Source organism: Dermacentor albipictus, chromosome 2, assembly GCF_038994185.2.
Source record: "Dermacentor albipictus isolate Rhodes 1998 colony chromosome 2, USDA_Dalb.pri_finalv2, whole genome shotgun sequence".
Taxonomy (NCBI): domain Eukaryota; kingdom Metazoa; phylum Arthropoda; class Arachnida; order Ixodida; family Ixodidae; genus Dermacentor; species Dermacentor albipictus.
The window spans coordinates 135,833,620-135,851,133 of NC_091822.1; the positions used below are offsets into that span (position 1 = coordinate 135,833,620).

Below are 17,514 nucleotides of genomic sequence, written 5' to 3' on the forward strand. Positions count from 1 at the left end.
CACGCCACTCAGCAAAAGAGAGAGGGGCGAGTGGCAGTCGCACTGTACTCTTCAATACATGTACCAACACACTGCGGGGCAAAAATACGAACTTGTAGAAAGATTCAACAGATGGCGTGGCCATTTCAGGAGCACCAGCTTTGCGCTCAGGCGCAATATTTTGAACGCACGATAGAGAATGTACCGGTACGTCAGTGACACTGTGGGGGGAAGCACGAAGACGTACCGGTACATCCGTGACAGCGAAAGGGTTAATGTGGTGCATGGCTACGCAGGGTGTGAGAATTACAACAGTGAACTTTAGTGAAGCAGCTGCGCTCACGATGTGATATGAATGAAATGGTATATTGAAAGAGAAGGGCAGCTTCCTACTGTGTACTGTATGGATTCCATGAGCTGGTTCACAGCAGTCCCCCTAGCCCTGGATAGCACTGAAGAAATGATTTGTCAATGTCTCCACTGTTTTCCCTTGCTTTATTTTTCTCTGCTCATCTGGCACAGTGCAATGAGTTCACATATTGTGCGTACAAGCCAGAACTTGCAATGCAAGGCAAACTAGTGAAGCTAGGCTTACAAATTGTGCTTCGTGCTGATCCCCGACACTGGCATAACAAGTGAGATTGCTGTAATGCCTAGAAATCGCCCAAAATATGCGTACACCAATTCGGCTTGTTGGTGTAACATTAAAAAACTTGATTGATGGAATTGTTCGTGTTCTGTTTAGGTTCCCTGGAGCCTAGTTTGAGAACCCCTGCTCTAGTTAGCGGCGAGCCATGTCCAACCAATTTGTGGCCATTAATGCAGTGCCTTGGCAAACTTGGCAAGGTGGTCAAGCTGTACTCTGACGGTGACCTACGAGTGAGCGTTGAAGGCCAGACGTGGACGTTCAACCCGCTGTGTGTAGTTCCAGTGCCCGGTTCGGCCACTGAGATCAGCAACACGATGACGGCCAACACACGAGAAGAGCATGCAAGTATGTCGTTTGTTCATTTCAAGTATTTGTACAAGAACTTGTGTAACCTAAAAGGAGTAGCACTTACAACTTAAAACTTTGTTACAGGTGGAAAGTAATGAAAAATAATGTTTTCGTCCAACTTCTACCGTACTCTATGGTGACTCTTTTGTCACTTAGTACAGTCGTACCTTGTTATAACGAAATAAATTGTAATAATGTAAGTAAAAAAATGGTTGTAGTAGTTCAGCTTAAATGTTCAGTTGAAATTTTGAGAATGTACTGACTCAAAAGCACAACATGAATAGCAGACATTCATATAAAAGTTTACAGGGCAAATTACACATCTGACAATGTTGAATAAACAAACAACCTTAAGATCTCACTATAATGAGGCAAAATTTGTTTTAAATGGATGTAACAAACTATTTCGTTTAATAGCGAAATATTTATTTTTAATAGTAAAAAAAATGCATGAGTTTTTTTTTGTTGTTCTTAATAATCGTGCTATGCCGATCAAGTTTTGCATATCAGGCCAAAATCTGGTGGCATGCTACAATGCTAGTAACTCGTCTGGTGCGGCAGTTCAACACTCCTGCCGACTACCTGGCAGTGTTTCAAACCGACTGCACTGCCGAATTCAGTGACTATGCTCACGTTCTACCACTGCCGCCTCACCAACATTGCTGACTCCTGTGCTTTGTGAACACAACAAGCTGTACCTTTGTGAGAGCTTTTATACCAGGCTGTAATGAAATGCAAGCAATGGAGTGCAAGGAAATGGGGTTAACGACGAGGGTTGCTGTTTGCCAACCACAATCATATGAAGTGATAAGTAATGAAACCAGAGAAAGCATAGGGAAAGTGAATCGTTATATTTAGTTGAAATGTGAAAGTATTAATGTAAAGGAATGTAAAAGTGGACGAAAAGATAACTTACCAAAGGTGGGGCCGAACTCACATCTCTGCATTACGCTTGTGGTGCTCTACCTGTTAAGAAGCCACGGTGGCACCATCTCTCTGGCCACTTTCTTTTGTTTGTTTGTTTACAAGACTAGCCCTGGCAGCGTGAGCCAGTACTGCTCCCGGTCAAGGTGGCATGCGCTTAACCACAGGCATCACATAGTATGTGAGCATAGGAGCAGGCAGCTGGCCAGTAAACCCTCGTATACTTTCTCATGGCGTCTTATTACAGTAGAATCTCATTGATACGATTCTGTATAATATGTTTTTCTGGATAATACACTATATATTATTTTTATTTTCCCCGCCAATATCCCATAGGAGCATTATATTTTAATACGGTTATTGCGATCGCATATTCCCCCTGAGATCGGTTAATACAACAGCAGTAGGAGGCTTTTACTGGTATTTCTAAAGCTCATAGCTTTACATTCCAGTATACTAGCTAAATAATATTCCAATAATGCTACATGTCATTAGCGGTAAAGTGCTGCTGCAGCAGTGTGGGCTTACCTACGGGCGGTGTGCCGCTGATCGGTTCAGTGTGAGGAAACTGTGGCTTCTTCTTCTTCTTCTTCTTTTTTTTACATACAGAATAATTTTTGTAGTGACATTAAAAAGAACAATGTTCAGTGCTAACTGGCGAGCTATTTCAATGTTGATGAATAAAAGTGCGTTGTCTGCAGTTCGTGTGGCGTCGAGGGATGCTGCTCTGCATAACGTGTCATGCGAGCATGCCTATTTTCATGCTTTTTGGAGCTTGCGTTAGATAATGCGATTTTCGGATGGTGCATTTTATGTTCCGGTTCCCGTGAAGATCGCATCAACGAAATTCCACGGTATTCCTACATTTCAATGAAACATACCAATTAACTTTCCCTACGGCTTCTCTGGCTTCATTGTCTGTCAGTTTGAAGCACGCCTAAGAAGTAAATGCGTTGGTTATTTTCTGCAGACCCTCTGCTCAGTCACTTGCTGGCCGAGCAGCAGAGTGACGCAGGCAGCATGGACCGCCTGGTGCGGGACGCGGCACAGGGGCACCTGGAGGTGGTGCGCGATAACCTTGCGAAACACCCAGACAAGGTATGTGCTTTGTCAGCTTTAGTCTCTTTCAGTGATTGATGACCTGCATTTTGAAGTGAAAGTTTCTTTTTATTTGTGAAGAAAGAAAGCTGGCAGACTCCACAGCCTGTGGGAATCGGTGTTATGGGAAGCAGTGTGCGGGGAGCTAACCAAATTAAGCGACTGTTTGATGACCTGTATGACATGCATGTCATGACATTCATGTCATGACCTATCTTTATGTTCGTCATGCACTCTTGTCATACCATGCCAATTTTGGTACATACCAAGTCAACGAAACGACCAGAAGAGTACCAAGACTTAAACGGCTAGATAAATAGATTGATATTGTCAAAGTGGCAAATGTTCGCCTAGAAATGCTTCACATTTAAAGAGAGACAAACATGAAATTGCCATCAATTAAGCCCTTCCTCGTAAGTTGTGTTCAAAAGATGGCAGCTGTGATGTTACCTGGACACCTCTGGTGCCTGCAGTATGGCAAGGCATGACCCCTGATGGAATGCAATGTCATACTCTTTAACATGCTTTGGCTTTCTTGAGCTGTTAACCTCTTATACAACAAAGTGATTTATTTATTTATTTATTTATTTATTTATTTATTTATTTATTTATAAAGTGATTGATTTGTGATTGATTGATTGATTGATTGATTGATTGATTGTGATTGATTGATTATGATAAAGTGATTGATTGACCACGGTACCGCATAGTCAAAGGATAACTGCGGCGTCTCGTCCACTAGACTCGGAATTATCCGTGCGTGATAGGTTGTTGGAATGACGGTGCGCGACTCACTCTTTATATTTGCCCATGCTATCTCGCATTGCTAGGGTTTATTCGCAGGAGATAAAGCGGCAGGAGATAAATCGGCACAGAGCTCAACCAAACACAGTAGCAGTAACAAAATGTATTCTTCTTTGCTGCAGGTGTAAATTTTTTGCAGGAGCGTAATCATTCACATGATGTTTTTGTAAATGTTTAAAATGTTTTACACTTGGTTATAGCAATATTAGCTCTTTGTTTGGCTGGTTAAGCTCTGCGCGAACAGGTGGATGGACCATGCAGATCGATCAGGGCGCTCACGTACGTCTACGCCAAAGTTTCTTCATCAGCTTCAGTTTATGCCTCCAGCCATCCGTTGAAAGGCCCAGCCTACCTGTGGTTACCGAAATACTAGACACATTCGGTGCAGCGACAAAATGCTCGCAACGCACGCTGTTTCGATAGCTCTCGCTTGGGGTCGACTGCCAAGCAGGTGGCGCAGAGTTTGGAGAGGCTTCGCGCACTCGCTCCTAGAGAACTGGAAGTAGACGACACAACGTGCCATCATGACGCAGAGGCGGTGAAGGCGGAGCTTAGCCCAGATCAATCGGCGAACGAGTTGAGGAGAAAATGCATGACTATGGAGGAGGGTAACTTGTAATCATCCATAGGTCTCTTAATATGAGATGCTTCACACAAATTGTGGGGCGAATGATTAACTTTAGCTGTACCCCACGCGTGTGCAAGATTTGTCCGAATCGTTTCAGGGGCCCTTTAAGAAAACCCCAGGTGGCCAAAATTAACCCACAGCCCTCAACTACAGTGTCCCTCATAAACCACTGTGCAGTTTTGGGATGTTAGGCCCTTCAATTTAAAGATGCAGTGAGATCTGCAGTTCACCTGTTAACACCAATGCTGTACCCTGAACTACTGCTTTTTCCAGCCATGTCTTGAAACAGCTTGTGGCAAAGAGCATTTGGTTGTGCAACATCTACTGATGTTCACATTTGTAACAGATCATGGAAGGTCTCCTGAATTCACCGTTTGTTCATGTAAACTGAGCTCTCACTGTATTGCTTTCTCCATTACATTTTGTACCCTTTATAGTGCATAACTTAATGGAGAGGAAAATTGGGCTGGTTGGTTTACACTAAGCATGGTCTTAGCGCTAACTTCCCGAAACACAAAAACGAAGAAAGAAGACAAACACATGCTTCTGTAGCGCTTGGTACGTGTCTCTCTTCTTCGTTCTTGTTTTTCATGAAGTTAGCGCTCCTTAAGACCATGGTTACTGGTACTGCATGCTTGCGTGCGGTTTCTGGAGGTCGAGAAATTTTCATGAGTTAAAGTTTGCTTGAGCTGTGACAGTTTTGTGAAGACATTAATGCCTGTATTCATAAGCGGGGCTTGACTTGAAGCGTCTCAATGACTTTTCATTATTTTGTGTTAAACGGAGGTTCAAGCCCTCTAAATCTTGGACAAAATTCTGGCAAGAATCAGTTCCTTTACTGAACAAGGCATCACTCTTCAACAGCAGTTTCTTGGCAGTTCCTACGACAAGGAGTCACTAAGTAAACACTACATGCCTCCCTTTCCAGCTCATTAGAATTTAGGTGCCCAAGGCAGTCTGGTTACTAAGTTTTGGCTCCAAAATTGCGCAAGAGTATTATCAAAATCCAGTGGCCATGTTGGTCAATGGGCAGCACTGTCCTTGACATTCTGAATTTGAGGAGAAGCACCGTGTGTTGGACGAACATTCTAGAACACAGACGTAAGATACCCAGTTGTGTACAAGGCTTCAAGGTCACAAAAAGTAATTGAGTAGCACATGGGGGCTTAAATGTCTTCTGTCTATAGCTCAAAACACAGTGAAAATAAACTGCTAAAAGCATGAGGTCTTCCTCTCTCCCTCCTTCTAAACTGCCGTGTTGCGTGCCTCGCCCCACAGGTGAACCAGAAGAGTTCGGGCAAGACAGCCTTGCAAGTGTCGAGCCACCAAGGCCATCGAGAGATCGTTGAGCTATTGCTACAGTGCGGCGCCTCAGTGGACGCCCAGGACGACGATGGAGACACCGCACTGCATTACGCTGCATTTGGGTGAGGTCTTACCTCCCTTCTAGTATCCCTATCACACACTAAATTCAACAACCAATGAATCCAAAGGAGATCAAAATCCAAGACCATTTTTTGGCTCTAGCGCTGCCGACTAGAAATAAAACAACCTGATTGTCTAGACACTGAAAAAAAATTTAATACCCGCAATACGAGCGCCTAAAATCCACTGAAAGTTTGGTAAATGCAGACAACAATCAGAATCACTTTCAAAACATGTTTTATTCCATTCACAAGAAACAGAGTTGAAAAAAGTTACACAAAGCAGAACAGTTCATTTGTTTATTTGTCAACCATAACGGGATGAAAATATAAATTATCAATATTAATAAGCACTTTTTTGTGTGACTGTAAAGCGGGGAAACATACTGCGAAACGAAACTAAAAAAAGGTGCTTTTGTGAACTACAGTTACTGGCCAGAAATCAGGTTGAATTACCGGGTATTGATTAAATTATTAAAAAACATTTTCTGTTTCATCTTGGTATGGTCGCATGTTCTCTGCGTCTATTTGTTCGCTGGCATGATTGGGTCTAGGATCTGTGCTATCGCTGACTGCATAGACCTCCATTGTGCCGATCTTGTGAACAATGTGCTCAGAAAGCTAGTATAACTGAAGTGGTATTTACAATTTCTTTGGAGACCAGCCTGCACAGAAAGGATAGCATTTGTCATCGGAGCGTCAGTCACATTCAGCTGGCTGAAAATATGTTCAACATACGTGTTGGACCTTGGCACCACCAGTACTGATAAAGTGAAATTAGCTAACTAAATTTTTTTAATGTATTCCTCCGGAGCCATTTCACGATGCAAAGATCCCTAATGCATATCTGCAAAAAATTGAGAAGAGTGAAACTGTTATAAATGAGCTGCTGAAGCTGCTAGGACTACGGTTCAGAGGAGTCATGGAGACATGGAGGAAGAAATGCGAAGTGCACTGTTTGTAAAATGATGATCATGATTCGCTCTTACTTACTAAGTTGCATGGGTAAGCTGCATGTTCGCGACACGTGAAGAATGAAATATCGTAAAAAAAAGTCAAGTTTTTATACTGCAATGAAAGGAAACCAAGATTAAGGAAAACTGCTAAAACACTGGCCCCCCACAATTGAACAAATATTCCCGATAAGCTGCGCAAAAGAAAAAAAGAAAGAAAAAAGAAAAAAAGGGAAAAAAACACTAAATTGGCAACACTGATTTGCTGAACTTGACTGATTGAAAACACTCAAAGGGAAGCCTTGTCATCATAAAGGATGAGCATACTCATTCAGAACAGGAAACAGGTCAGGTAGGCTGTCTTATAGCAAAGTGTTCTATCAGAGGCGCCGTGAAACAAGCTTCATGCACTATAAATAAGCCTGGAAGAAAGCTACGGGTTTGCTTGAAAAGATTGCTTGACCTTTCCAAGTGCCTTTAAGAATTGCTGCAATTGTTCGTGATGGAGGTTCCTGTAAACAAGCAACAAATCTGGCACTAGCTGCGTTGCTTCGGGCATTGCAAGCATTTACTGACGGCTCGCACTGTACGGCATGGTCCACTATTAAAGGGAACACTAACTAGTAATCAGGGCATTGCGACTTCAGCATTTCATTTTGTCAGGAAATGATGACTGATATGCTTTATATGGGTGTCACACGGTGCACTCTTGATCGCGATCAAGTCTGATCCGAATCGAATTTCTTGGTCGTGATTGGCTCCTTCACGCAAGCTGTGCAAGGGAACCAATTGCAGTTGGAAATTTCGATCCAGATCAGGTTTGATCGCGATCAAAAGTGTTTGTGTGACGATGGTATTAGGCATGTGTACATGCAAAAATAATCTGCAGGCAACCCCATCGCCAAGTTCCCTAATTAACTTGGAAAGGAAAAAAGAAAGTTAAAAACCAGAAAAATAACTGAGGAAAAAAATAAATAAATGCAGTGCAGTCTTAACTTGAATGTGTTTATTTGTCAAACTTGCTCTGCCAGTGTTTTTTCAGTTTATTAGTGCCACATCTTTCGTAAGTGCTTGAAGAGTCATCTTACTGACCGTGTCATAGTCAGTGCGACATTATTTTGCAGAATATTTGCAGTGCAAGCCTATAATTAGCTTTTATTCTGAGGAGTTTTACTTTAGCTTTACAATGTCTGCCTGCTTCGTAACATTGCTGTTCAGTGCTGAAGGTGAAAGATTTAGCTTTTTTTGCAATGAAGACTTACTTTTGCATTGGCTGGATGTCGAATGCACGGAGTACATCAACTTTTTAAATAAGAAGCGTGTTTGGTTTTACCAAGTACGCTACTCTGTAAGAAGGGACTGGAACCGTACAAGATGGGGGAACATGACAAAACAGCGGCGCATCAAGTGGGAACGTTATACACAATAGCTTATATTAACGCGATAGCGTTAAGGAGCTCGTGTCGCAGAAAAACCGGTGTCGTCGGTGTCGGCGTCGGGTGTCGGCGTCGGTGTCGGCGTCGGCGTTTGCGGCGTTGACCGTGAGCGATAAATCACGGCAGGCGCTTCATAAATAAAAAGCAACTTCCAAGATTGGCCCGGTGGGAATCGAACCAGGGTCTCCGGAGTGTGAGACGGAGACGCTACCACTCAGCCACGAGTTCGATGCTTCCAAGCGGTGCAAACGCGCCTCTAGTGAATGCGGTGTTGCCTTCGAAACGAGCCGTGGAAAGTTATACTGCGGTGTATATCGGTAATTATGAACATGTAACGTACAGAAGTCACAATTACACGAGTTGCGAAGTGCGTTTCCGCTGCATTTCTTCTGCGCTTTCCGCACACGCAGAGCCATCTTGCGGCAAACACAGAAGACCCCCCTCCTCTCAATGTACGGCGCTGCCCCGACAGGAGGCACGCCGCGCGCGCATTGGGACCGCTGCCAGGCGCGTCGCGGGACTCCCTCTCCCCTGACGACGCTTCGCCGTGCTCCCGGTTTAGATAACTATCTATCTCTCTGCCCGTGCCGATCACGACGTTTGGCTGGCGCAGATCGTTTCCCCTCCGAGACACCGAGTTCTTTGGTTCGTTCCGTTCGCTCAGGCGCACGTTTCGTTGCCACGCCGAACGCTGCGTTGCTCGACGCTCACCGCGTGATAGGTGGGCGCTAAGTCCGATGCGGGGCGCATCGTAAGTGATCGCTGTGCCGTAGCGCATTGTCGACCCCTTGGCGGGTCGACGGGAACGCTGTCCGTCCCACTCTTGAAGGCGAAGCTTAAGCGTCCTCCAATTTTTTGGCTTTAGTTCGGTGCTACAGAAACGTGACAATGGGAGAATGCAAGTGAGGAATGTATTATAGTGGAGTTCAGTATTTTTTGGGAGCCATTGCTGGGATTGCAGAAAATCTCGAGACGTCCTGTGCGCTCCAGCATTGACTGCTTCTCTATGTTTCTGCATTGCAGCAACCAGCCTGTGATCATGGAGATACTGTTGAAGGCCGGCGCCAACATCAACGCCATCAACAGAGCCAAGTGCACAGCCCTGCATGTGGCAGTCAACAAGCAGCACACAAACTGCATTCGGGTCCTGCTCAAGTTTCGCACTATTCTCAACATCAACATCCAGGTGGGTTTATCCATTCCCCCCAACACCTCTTGCTGTTGCATGCAGTAAGTGATATTAGACAAATAAGACACTCTCTTTAACAAAGTAAGGACTTTGACAAAGTAATGACTTGGTGTTTTTCACTTGTCATTACAGTTAAACCTCTGCATAGCAAAGCATTTCGCTTTTCATAACCTCTTGCCCATAGAACACCATGTATTTAGAACCTCAATATAACAAAGTGTATTTGTATGCGATTTCAATACCACAAAATTTCACTGCTGCCACAAAGGAATGCTGAGACAATAAATGGAAACTTCCATGGACGTAAATGATCAAATTATTGAATTACAAGCGGCTGCTTGCAAACGAACCTCTCAAATTTTATGCTGCATGCGGCCGCCGAAGCGGAGCTGCATCATGTTCCATATAAAGTCCTAGTGTGATAAGATCCTATCGCGCCCTGCGCACTGTGTGCTGTAGTTGCGAGTGAAAGTGTGCAAGGGTGAGACAAGAAAAATATTGACTTTACAAGTGCCGCCTACCCGTGCGAGCAAAGGGAAAGAGGGGGAGGGGAGCGAGCTCATGGTAATGCGATCAAGCACGTGCGAGGGGAAGGAGGAGAGAATGGGGGTAAGTAGGCATGCGCATGGATTTCTGGCGGTGTCTCGGCCGTGACTGCACTTGTGTGTAAGTGTGGTTGAGTGCATATGCAGCCGCGCACCCTGCTTTAGAGGTAATCTGCCGCGAGTGCAAAGAGTTGCGTGCCAAGATGGCGTGGCATCATGTAAGCTGTCTTCTCGCACGTTTAGTATTGGAGGTTGCATAATCTCTAGTTTTGTTAACCTGTTGGGGCGAAAGGCAGACGAAGCATTCACTCCCCGCTGCCGGCACATTTCCTGATAGCATCGTCCCAGTGCGTTCAACGCTATCAATTGTGGGGACAGAGTGCACACGAAAGCGTAGCCTGCTTTGCTTAATTTGTACCACCAATGTGACGATATTGTCGACATATGTGGCATGAAACCGTATCATTCGTTGCCAACTCCCATATTCATCAAAATGAATTGTTCTCTCATTCAAATTTATTTTTTTCGATTGCCCAATAATTCAGAAAATTCTGCGGCCTCTTTCTGTGTAAGAAAAATCAATCAGTGACTACTTATTTGCATAAAAGGTTGAACTTATATACAACGAAGTTTCGATATAACAAAGCAAATTGCCAATTTTGCCAACTTCAGTATATCGAGGTTTAATTGTATTTTGTGTTAAACAAAGGACCAAGCCCCCTAAAACTTAGACAAAATTCTGGCGAGAATCGGTACCCTAAATAATTTACTATAACAAAACTGAACTTTACTCTATGGATGTGTATATGATAAAGCAAACATAAAATTCGATTGGGGATGTAATATTTCAGTGAGCTTTCTACTCCTATAATGTCACCAGCAATGAAAAGTCTGAGACCACATTGGTTATAGCAATATTTGTTCGCTGGACAGCTCAAATTATGTACTATTCTGGCAGCAAATGCTATGTGTCGACACAATAAGCCGCCAACAGGCCATCAAAATCTGTGGTAGACACAGCCTCGATAGGCCATCAGATGTGTTGTGTATCTGTTATAGGCCAATCACAGACTATGGTGGACGGCCACTTTTTTGCTCATTTGAAAGCAGCCTTGTCATATGGACTCCCAAATAGTGTTGCATGTATTGAATGAGACTTTTCTGTGTTTCCTCGTGTATGTGGGCTTGCGTACGTGTGTTACCTTTCCTCTCCATGGTGCATTTTCGATTTAAAATTTCAGAAGCAGAAAACTTTGGTACTAAATTCAATATTAGGAAGTCAGTGTTTCTCAATGGTGTGTTCATATTCAATTCGATTACCAAATTTTATTACTTGAACACCTCTGCTTTTATTTCCCGGGACTGTTCTGCAGTACAGTTCACTTATGGTCTTGCATTTGACCTGTGCTCACTTTTTCCTATGTCCTGCCTGATTCTTGAATGCCACGATTTGCAGTCCTGATCACCAGCCAGTCTGTTTTTTCACTGCTGGCTAATCATGACGCAGGGTTCTAATCACCGACCAGCCCAGTTTTCTCACATAGTTGTATTAATGCAAAAGCATTATATGCCCTATTTCATGAAAATCCGACGGCGGCATGACCACAAGATGGTATCAGGAATGGCCAAAAAACACGGCGAGAAATGCTCAAATTTATGTCAAATTTCTCAGTGTTTTGCACAACTCGGCAGCTTGTTTTCTCTATATGCAAAAGCTTGCTCAACACTTTTGATGGTGTGCAGGTCACAGTTGTCATTGTCTTCTATCACACGCTAACGATCCTTCAATGAGAAATGAGACTGCTGCTCTCCAAGTAGTATCCGTTCCTTTGCCTATCCCCCATAGTGGGTAGAAGCCACATATGTGACGGGAAACAAAATTCCTCTGAATGCCAAATCATGAGTATAAAGTGAGCTGCACCACCACCATCATGTCTTAAAAGAAACGCCGTGCAAGTTTACAATGTGCATGACGACACACGAATAAATACCTTGGCGAAAACATTTCGCCAAACTGACTATGATGCTTTTGCATTCCCACACGTAAGCAGTCTTAATTTTTTTGTTGCACTTGGTGTCGTAACCTTCATTGTGTGTAAACACTTGGATCTTTGAATGCAGGACACATACGGGGATACTGCCCTTCACGATGCCATCGGGAAGGACAGCGTTGACATCATAGACCTGCTTATCAGCGTGCCCGAAGTCGATTTCTCGCTCAAGAATAAGCGGGGTTTCAACGTACTTCATCATGCGGCTCTTAAGGGCAACAACTTGTGAGTTTGCCTCCGACCTCCTCAAAACTGGTGCGATTTCAGTGTTGCCTAGGTGCTTTAATTTGCTCCATAGAGGACACAATTCTATAGTGAAAGTGTTTGTCTTGCTTATTGAAGACAGTGCATGTTTTCAGCCATTTGGGGATGGTTACTTGTGGAAGTTGTGCATCGTTGTTCCAAAAGAAAACGTTTGTTTTCAGAAAAGCAGAGGAGGAGGCTACAATTAAAGCATGAGTTGGACAGCGGAGGAGGAGAGTGTGGCGAAGGAATGAGGAGGAAAGCAGAGTGCCATATAAGACTATGAGATGGCGCCATAGTATTTGCACTCTGATTGTACGTGCCACGCGAATGGTGTAGTACTTTCTGGAAGCCATGCGGGCACCACCAATTACACTGGAACCTTCAATGAGTCATGTTATAAAAGCCTACGCGCTTGACCCGCAGATCACATGTGTGACGATTGCTGACTCTGCTTGCCGCTATCATTGGTCTTGAGTGTTCCTTGTTTTGCAGCACTTTGCTCTGTTTTCAACGTGCTGCACAAGACAGATTGTCCGGGCCAGCCAACATATCACGAAATAGAAACAAGTATAGCGCTGCAGTCAAATTTCGCATTAGGTAGTATCATATCCATCGGTGAATTCTTTTTATACTGTGTAAAGATGGTTAACTAGATGGAGTGTGCAGTAATTAATTAATTTATTTATTTATTTAGTACCCACAGCGCCCACTCAGGCATTACGGTAGGGGGGGGCTGGGTACTGAAGAAAAATAAGCATCAAAATTGCAGGTTAGCATAAATTCGTGTCAGTGAAAAACAGATTACTATACGCCGACACAAAAGCACACAGCCACGTTGCACGCCGCCACGTCGGACACAGGCACGTTGCAGATGTCGCATGTCACAAGTGAAAAACAAGAGTACATAAAGCACAATGATTACAAAGATTCATAACAAAAAGGCAAAGAACAAAGCAAGTAATAAATTGAAGAAAAAAAAGAAAAAAAAAGACGCTGTGATGAAGATACAGTACCTCAAGGTGAAAAAAAGAGGCTTTAAAAGAAAAGAATGTTGTTTGCAACTGGGATTCATTATAGGTCATGCTGATTGCTAGACATACACGCCATATTTATCAAGCCTTACTGATCAAGAGATTTTATCATTTTTAATCCAGAAAATAACTTGTTCGGACAAGAAATTCCTACAATTGAGGAAGGAAGTTGGTTCCATTGACTGATGGATCTTGGGAAAGAAGAGCTGCTAAAGGCCGATGTATTACATTTGTATTGTCTTACCTTGTGTTCATGATCTTTGCGTGCTGATGTGTAATGAGGCTGGTTTATGTACATTTCACGCTGAATTCGAGCACGAGAATGATATATGCTGTGTAAGAGCTTCAGTCGAAACGACGCTCTTCGTTGCTGCAGAGATTGCCATTTTAGCATTGTCTTAGGTTTCGTTGCACTAAACTGCCTGTCGTACATATCTTGCTGCCATGAACTGAACTTTTTCTAGTCTTTCTTTGTTTCTTCATGCTATGCTGAGTTGCTGACATATTCCTAATTTATTACTAGCAATGTTTTCCTTATGCAAAAGGTTTCATCCCAGTTACCTGAACTTGAAAATGGAGAGCTTGTTGGCATTCGTGATTAGGTACTATCAACTGCCTGTTATACTAACCAACTACTCTGTTGTGCTTATTCGAGAGAATCAGCACAACAGCATGACATCATATAGGTTAAGCTAAAATGGTTAAATTCAAGTTTACTGTAATAATGTCCCTCGACCACCTTTGCAGTGCGCCAGCTGAAGTATAATACAAGTTGGTTTTAGTTGTACTGTAGTCGAGCTTTAGCTATATTAATGTTATGTTTTTCTTCTCAGTCTTCTTTTTTAACGTTGCCTTTACTAGGCCAACAAACACTATCAATGCAAAAGCCTCGCTCCTCAAATTCTTGTCCCTCTTTAATCAGAGCATGAAAAGGTAAATTATAAAATGTTTATTTCAGATAAAGGAATGATCTGACGTGTAGTAATCTGTAGAAAAACCAGGCAACGTTGTAGTGATGCCAAAATAGTTGCCATCACTGCTCCTATTTTCGTTGCAGCTACAACTCCTAGTTGTCAAGTTTAACTTCAACTAATATCAACAGACACTTATTTATGATTGAGGTACATTACAAGTGGGCTTCGATGTACAGCTGATCTCAAGGGGCTTTCTACCAGTGCGCTCCAAAAACTTCAGACCTCAAACCCATCACGCATAGTCTTTAGGTGACTTCTCTGCTCTTCAGCTGTATGAATTTTGTCTTCCTCATTTAGTCTCACATTGTCTCTGTCACCTTTTCTTGCCCTAAACTCATAACATCTGCCCTCCCTCACCCTCACCTCACTATGTGAGGGCAGATGAGGGTGAGGATGCTTTCGGGAGGACTTGTTCTCTGAGGTTGCCCATGTCTGCTAATGACTCAACTGTGTCTTGATCCATCAACCTTTTCTTCAGCTTTACCAGTGTATATTGGTTCAGTGCTTTTCATTAGCTTTCCCTCACGTGATTGCAGAGTACAGATTATATTTTACTGCTCTTTTAAGGTGACAAGCTATGCTAAGAAGCTGTACTTTCCAATACGAAATCAATAACGATATGAAATCTGTCTCACATATGCTTTCATCACCTTGCTTGGGGTTTCAACACCGTGCCATTCTATTCCTAGTGCGACAGAAAAGCTGCTGTCACGGACAAGGCAGATTGTCGACATCAAGAAGGATGATGGCTTTGCAGCACTGCACCTTGCGGCTCTGAATGGCCATTACTCTGTTGTGGAGACCTTGCTGACACAGGTACATACACCGTGCCACTTTCAAATTTAATAATTTTCTCAAGGTCCATTCTGGTCTCTGTCAGAACAGCTTCTCTCTGATGCTGGCTTATTATTTTAAGGTCTGTACTTGCCGCATGCTACTGGCGGGATCTGTCTTTGCGTGCAAAGTTCTGGAGCTGATTTCTTAAAGTACTTACATCACAGGCTTTTACAATAATAGTTGTGTAAGGTGCTTTTTCTAGGATTTGTGGCATTTTTTTGCAAGCATTGCCGTGTTTTGTCGTAGTTTTTCCTTGGAAGAACAAATTGTAAGAAAAGTAAATTACTTTTCGTCCCCATCCAGGACTTGTTCCCGGCTCTACAACATGGGAGCAGTCATATTGTCATGCAATCAGACTTGATAGTGTCATAATAGTGCTGTCATGGTCATCTTGGTGTCTCATATTCAGCGTCGTGGTTCTTGTGTCGTCATTTGCATTTTTGTCTCATTGGGCTGACATTGTTAAAAGTTGTGTTTGTAAAATGACAGTCATTTTGTATCATTGTTATGTTACTGCTTTTTTTGGGAGGGAGGGGTGCACGGGGTGTTTGACACTTTTCATTGAGGAGCCTTCTGTAATAAATTTTTTTTCCTGTTATGCCATGTTATCTTTCTGGCAGCTGCATCTTTATGGGGAGAGAATGCAGAAATACGTACGTATAAAGCCGTTGGTGCACATTAAAGAACCCCAGGTGGTCAAAATTATGAGCCCCTTCACTATGGCATCTCCTGTGGCCCCATCTTACTTTCGGAAGTTACATCCCATCAACTAAAATACTGGCTATCCCTGTTCACTCTCTGATCCACACTGCTCTTTTCCTGTCTCCTTAACGTTACGCTTAACATTTTTCGTTCTATTGCTCTTTGCGCGGTTCCTAAAGGGCCCCTCACCAGGCCCCATAGCAAATTTTGGTTATACACAGGAAGTTGTTATGGAGCGTTCTGCCGAAATGGAGCGTTCTGCCGAAAAAATGTTTCAGGTCGGCTCATTAATAGCCGAGATAGAAATATTTCAGTGCCACAAACGCATGATTTCAGAAGGTGAGCTCCACTGCATAGCGAGACACTCCACTCGCCCTGTCTAGCCTTCATACGCGAAATTTCTTCCCCGCGTTCTCCCATACTGAACCTCGAGGATCGTGAGACAGATACGTCACAGGCCCTGCCTTCATTTTTTTTCTCGTTGCTTTTTATGCGAAGCATATTACTAGAGCTCAGCCCAGCTCCTCAGGCGCAACGGTGTCGCCTTCAATACCACGTGACACCGTGACGTCACGACAGAGAAGAAACGGGGCTCCAACTCGCGCCGTCGCTCGAGAGCTCAACCCAGCTCTTCAGGCGCGGCGGTGTCGCCTTCAATACCACGTGACACCGTGACGTCACGACAGAGGAGAAATGGGGCTCCAACTCGCGCCGTCGCTCGCGCCGTCGCCTTCAAGGCTGACCACGTGACACCGTGACGTCACGACAGAGGAGAAACGGGGCTCCAACTCACGCCGTCGCTCGCGGCGTCGTGGCGGTATATAAGCAGCTGCGCTTGCCTCTGCTAGACACTCACGAGGTGAGATGCCTCCTGGAGACAGAGCTGCTCGTTGGAATGAGAAGCGAAGGTTGCGGCATGCTACAGAGACTGATGAAGAGTGGGAAGAACCTCTGGCCAAGCAACTTGCTCAGTATGTGGCTCGGCGACAAGTTACTTACCAAGTTTAGCCACCAATATGCTTCGCATCTGACTAGGCTTAACCAAGCTAAGCCTCAGCCAATTTTTTTTTTTCTTCTTTTTGTGGCACTGCGCACGAGCTGTTGTGATTGTCTAGTTCCGCGCGACACACGAATTTGTGTGCTGTGCACAAGGTCGCATGACTTGCGGTATAATTCAGTGCCACACGATTACTGAGGCAGAACAAGCGGATCGCAGAGCATGATCACGCGCTGGAACACGGTAAAAAATGGCGTAGTTTCGGTACCTGCGCACATGACTGCACGACCATGGGAATAAGCAGACGAAGCGGAAGTACATCTTTCTTGCTTCAGTGCGAAGTATAACAAAAACATGCAAACATTCCATTTGTGGGTTTTATTATTTCTCTAAACTTCAATTCGTCAATTCAAGCTACAGATCGCACAGATAACAGCTGTTGCCTTGAAGAATTCTCGAAGTCACGTGTCACTACAAGTGACGTCACACTGCGGACACGACTACGTAGGTGCAGGGACACGACTACATGACCATCCGACTTGGAGCGCGGTCGCCGCGAGAGAAAGGGAAAACGGTGTTCAGATTGAAATTTCAGACCTTTTCGAGGCATGTAGCGATGTAATTCTTTGCAAACATGATTGTTAGCGCGCATTGTATGCTTTGCGCTTGTCAGCTCAAAATGGCCAGACCTGGTGAGGG

The 17,514-nt window shown here is 43.9% G+C and overlaps 1 protein-coding gene across 3 annotated transcripts in view; it reads left to right on the forward strand.

Moving 5' to 3' along the window:
• Positions 1-17,514, forward strand: part of mib2 (mind bomb 2) — a 65,389-nt gene that overhangs the window by 26,213 nt on the left and 21,662 nt on the right. For all 3 annotated transcript variants that reach the window (XM_065451919.1, XM_065451933.1, XM_065451926.2), the window contains exons 9-14: positions 805-973; positions 2,871-2,998; positions 5,709-5,857; positions 9,267-9,429; positions 12,099-12,253; positions 14,969-15,095. In XM_065451919.1, coding sequence (XP_065307991.1) covers positions 805-973; positions 2,871-2,998; positions 5,709-5,857; positions 9,267-9,429; positions 12,099-12,253; positions 14,969-15,095 — 891 coding nt within the window. The remainder of the gene's footprint in view (positions 1-804; positions 974-2,870; positions 2,999-5,708; positions 5,858-9,266; positions 9,430-12,098; positions 12,254-14,968; positions 15,096-17,514) is intronic.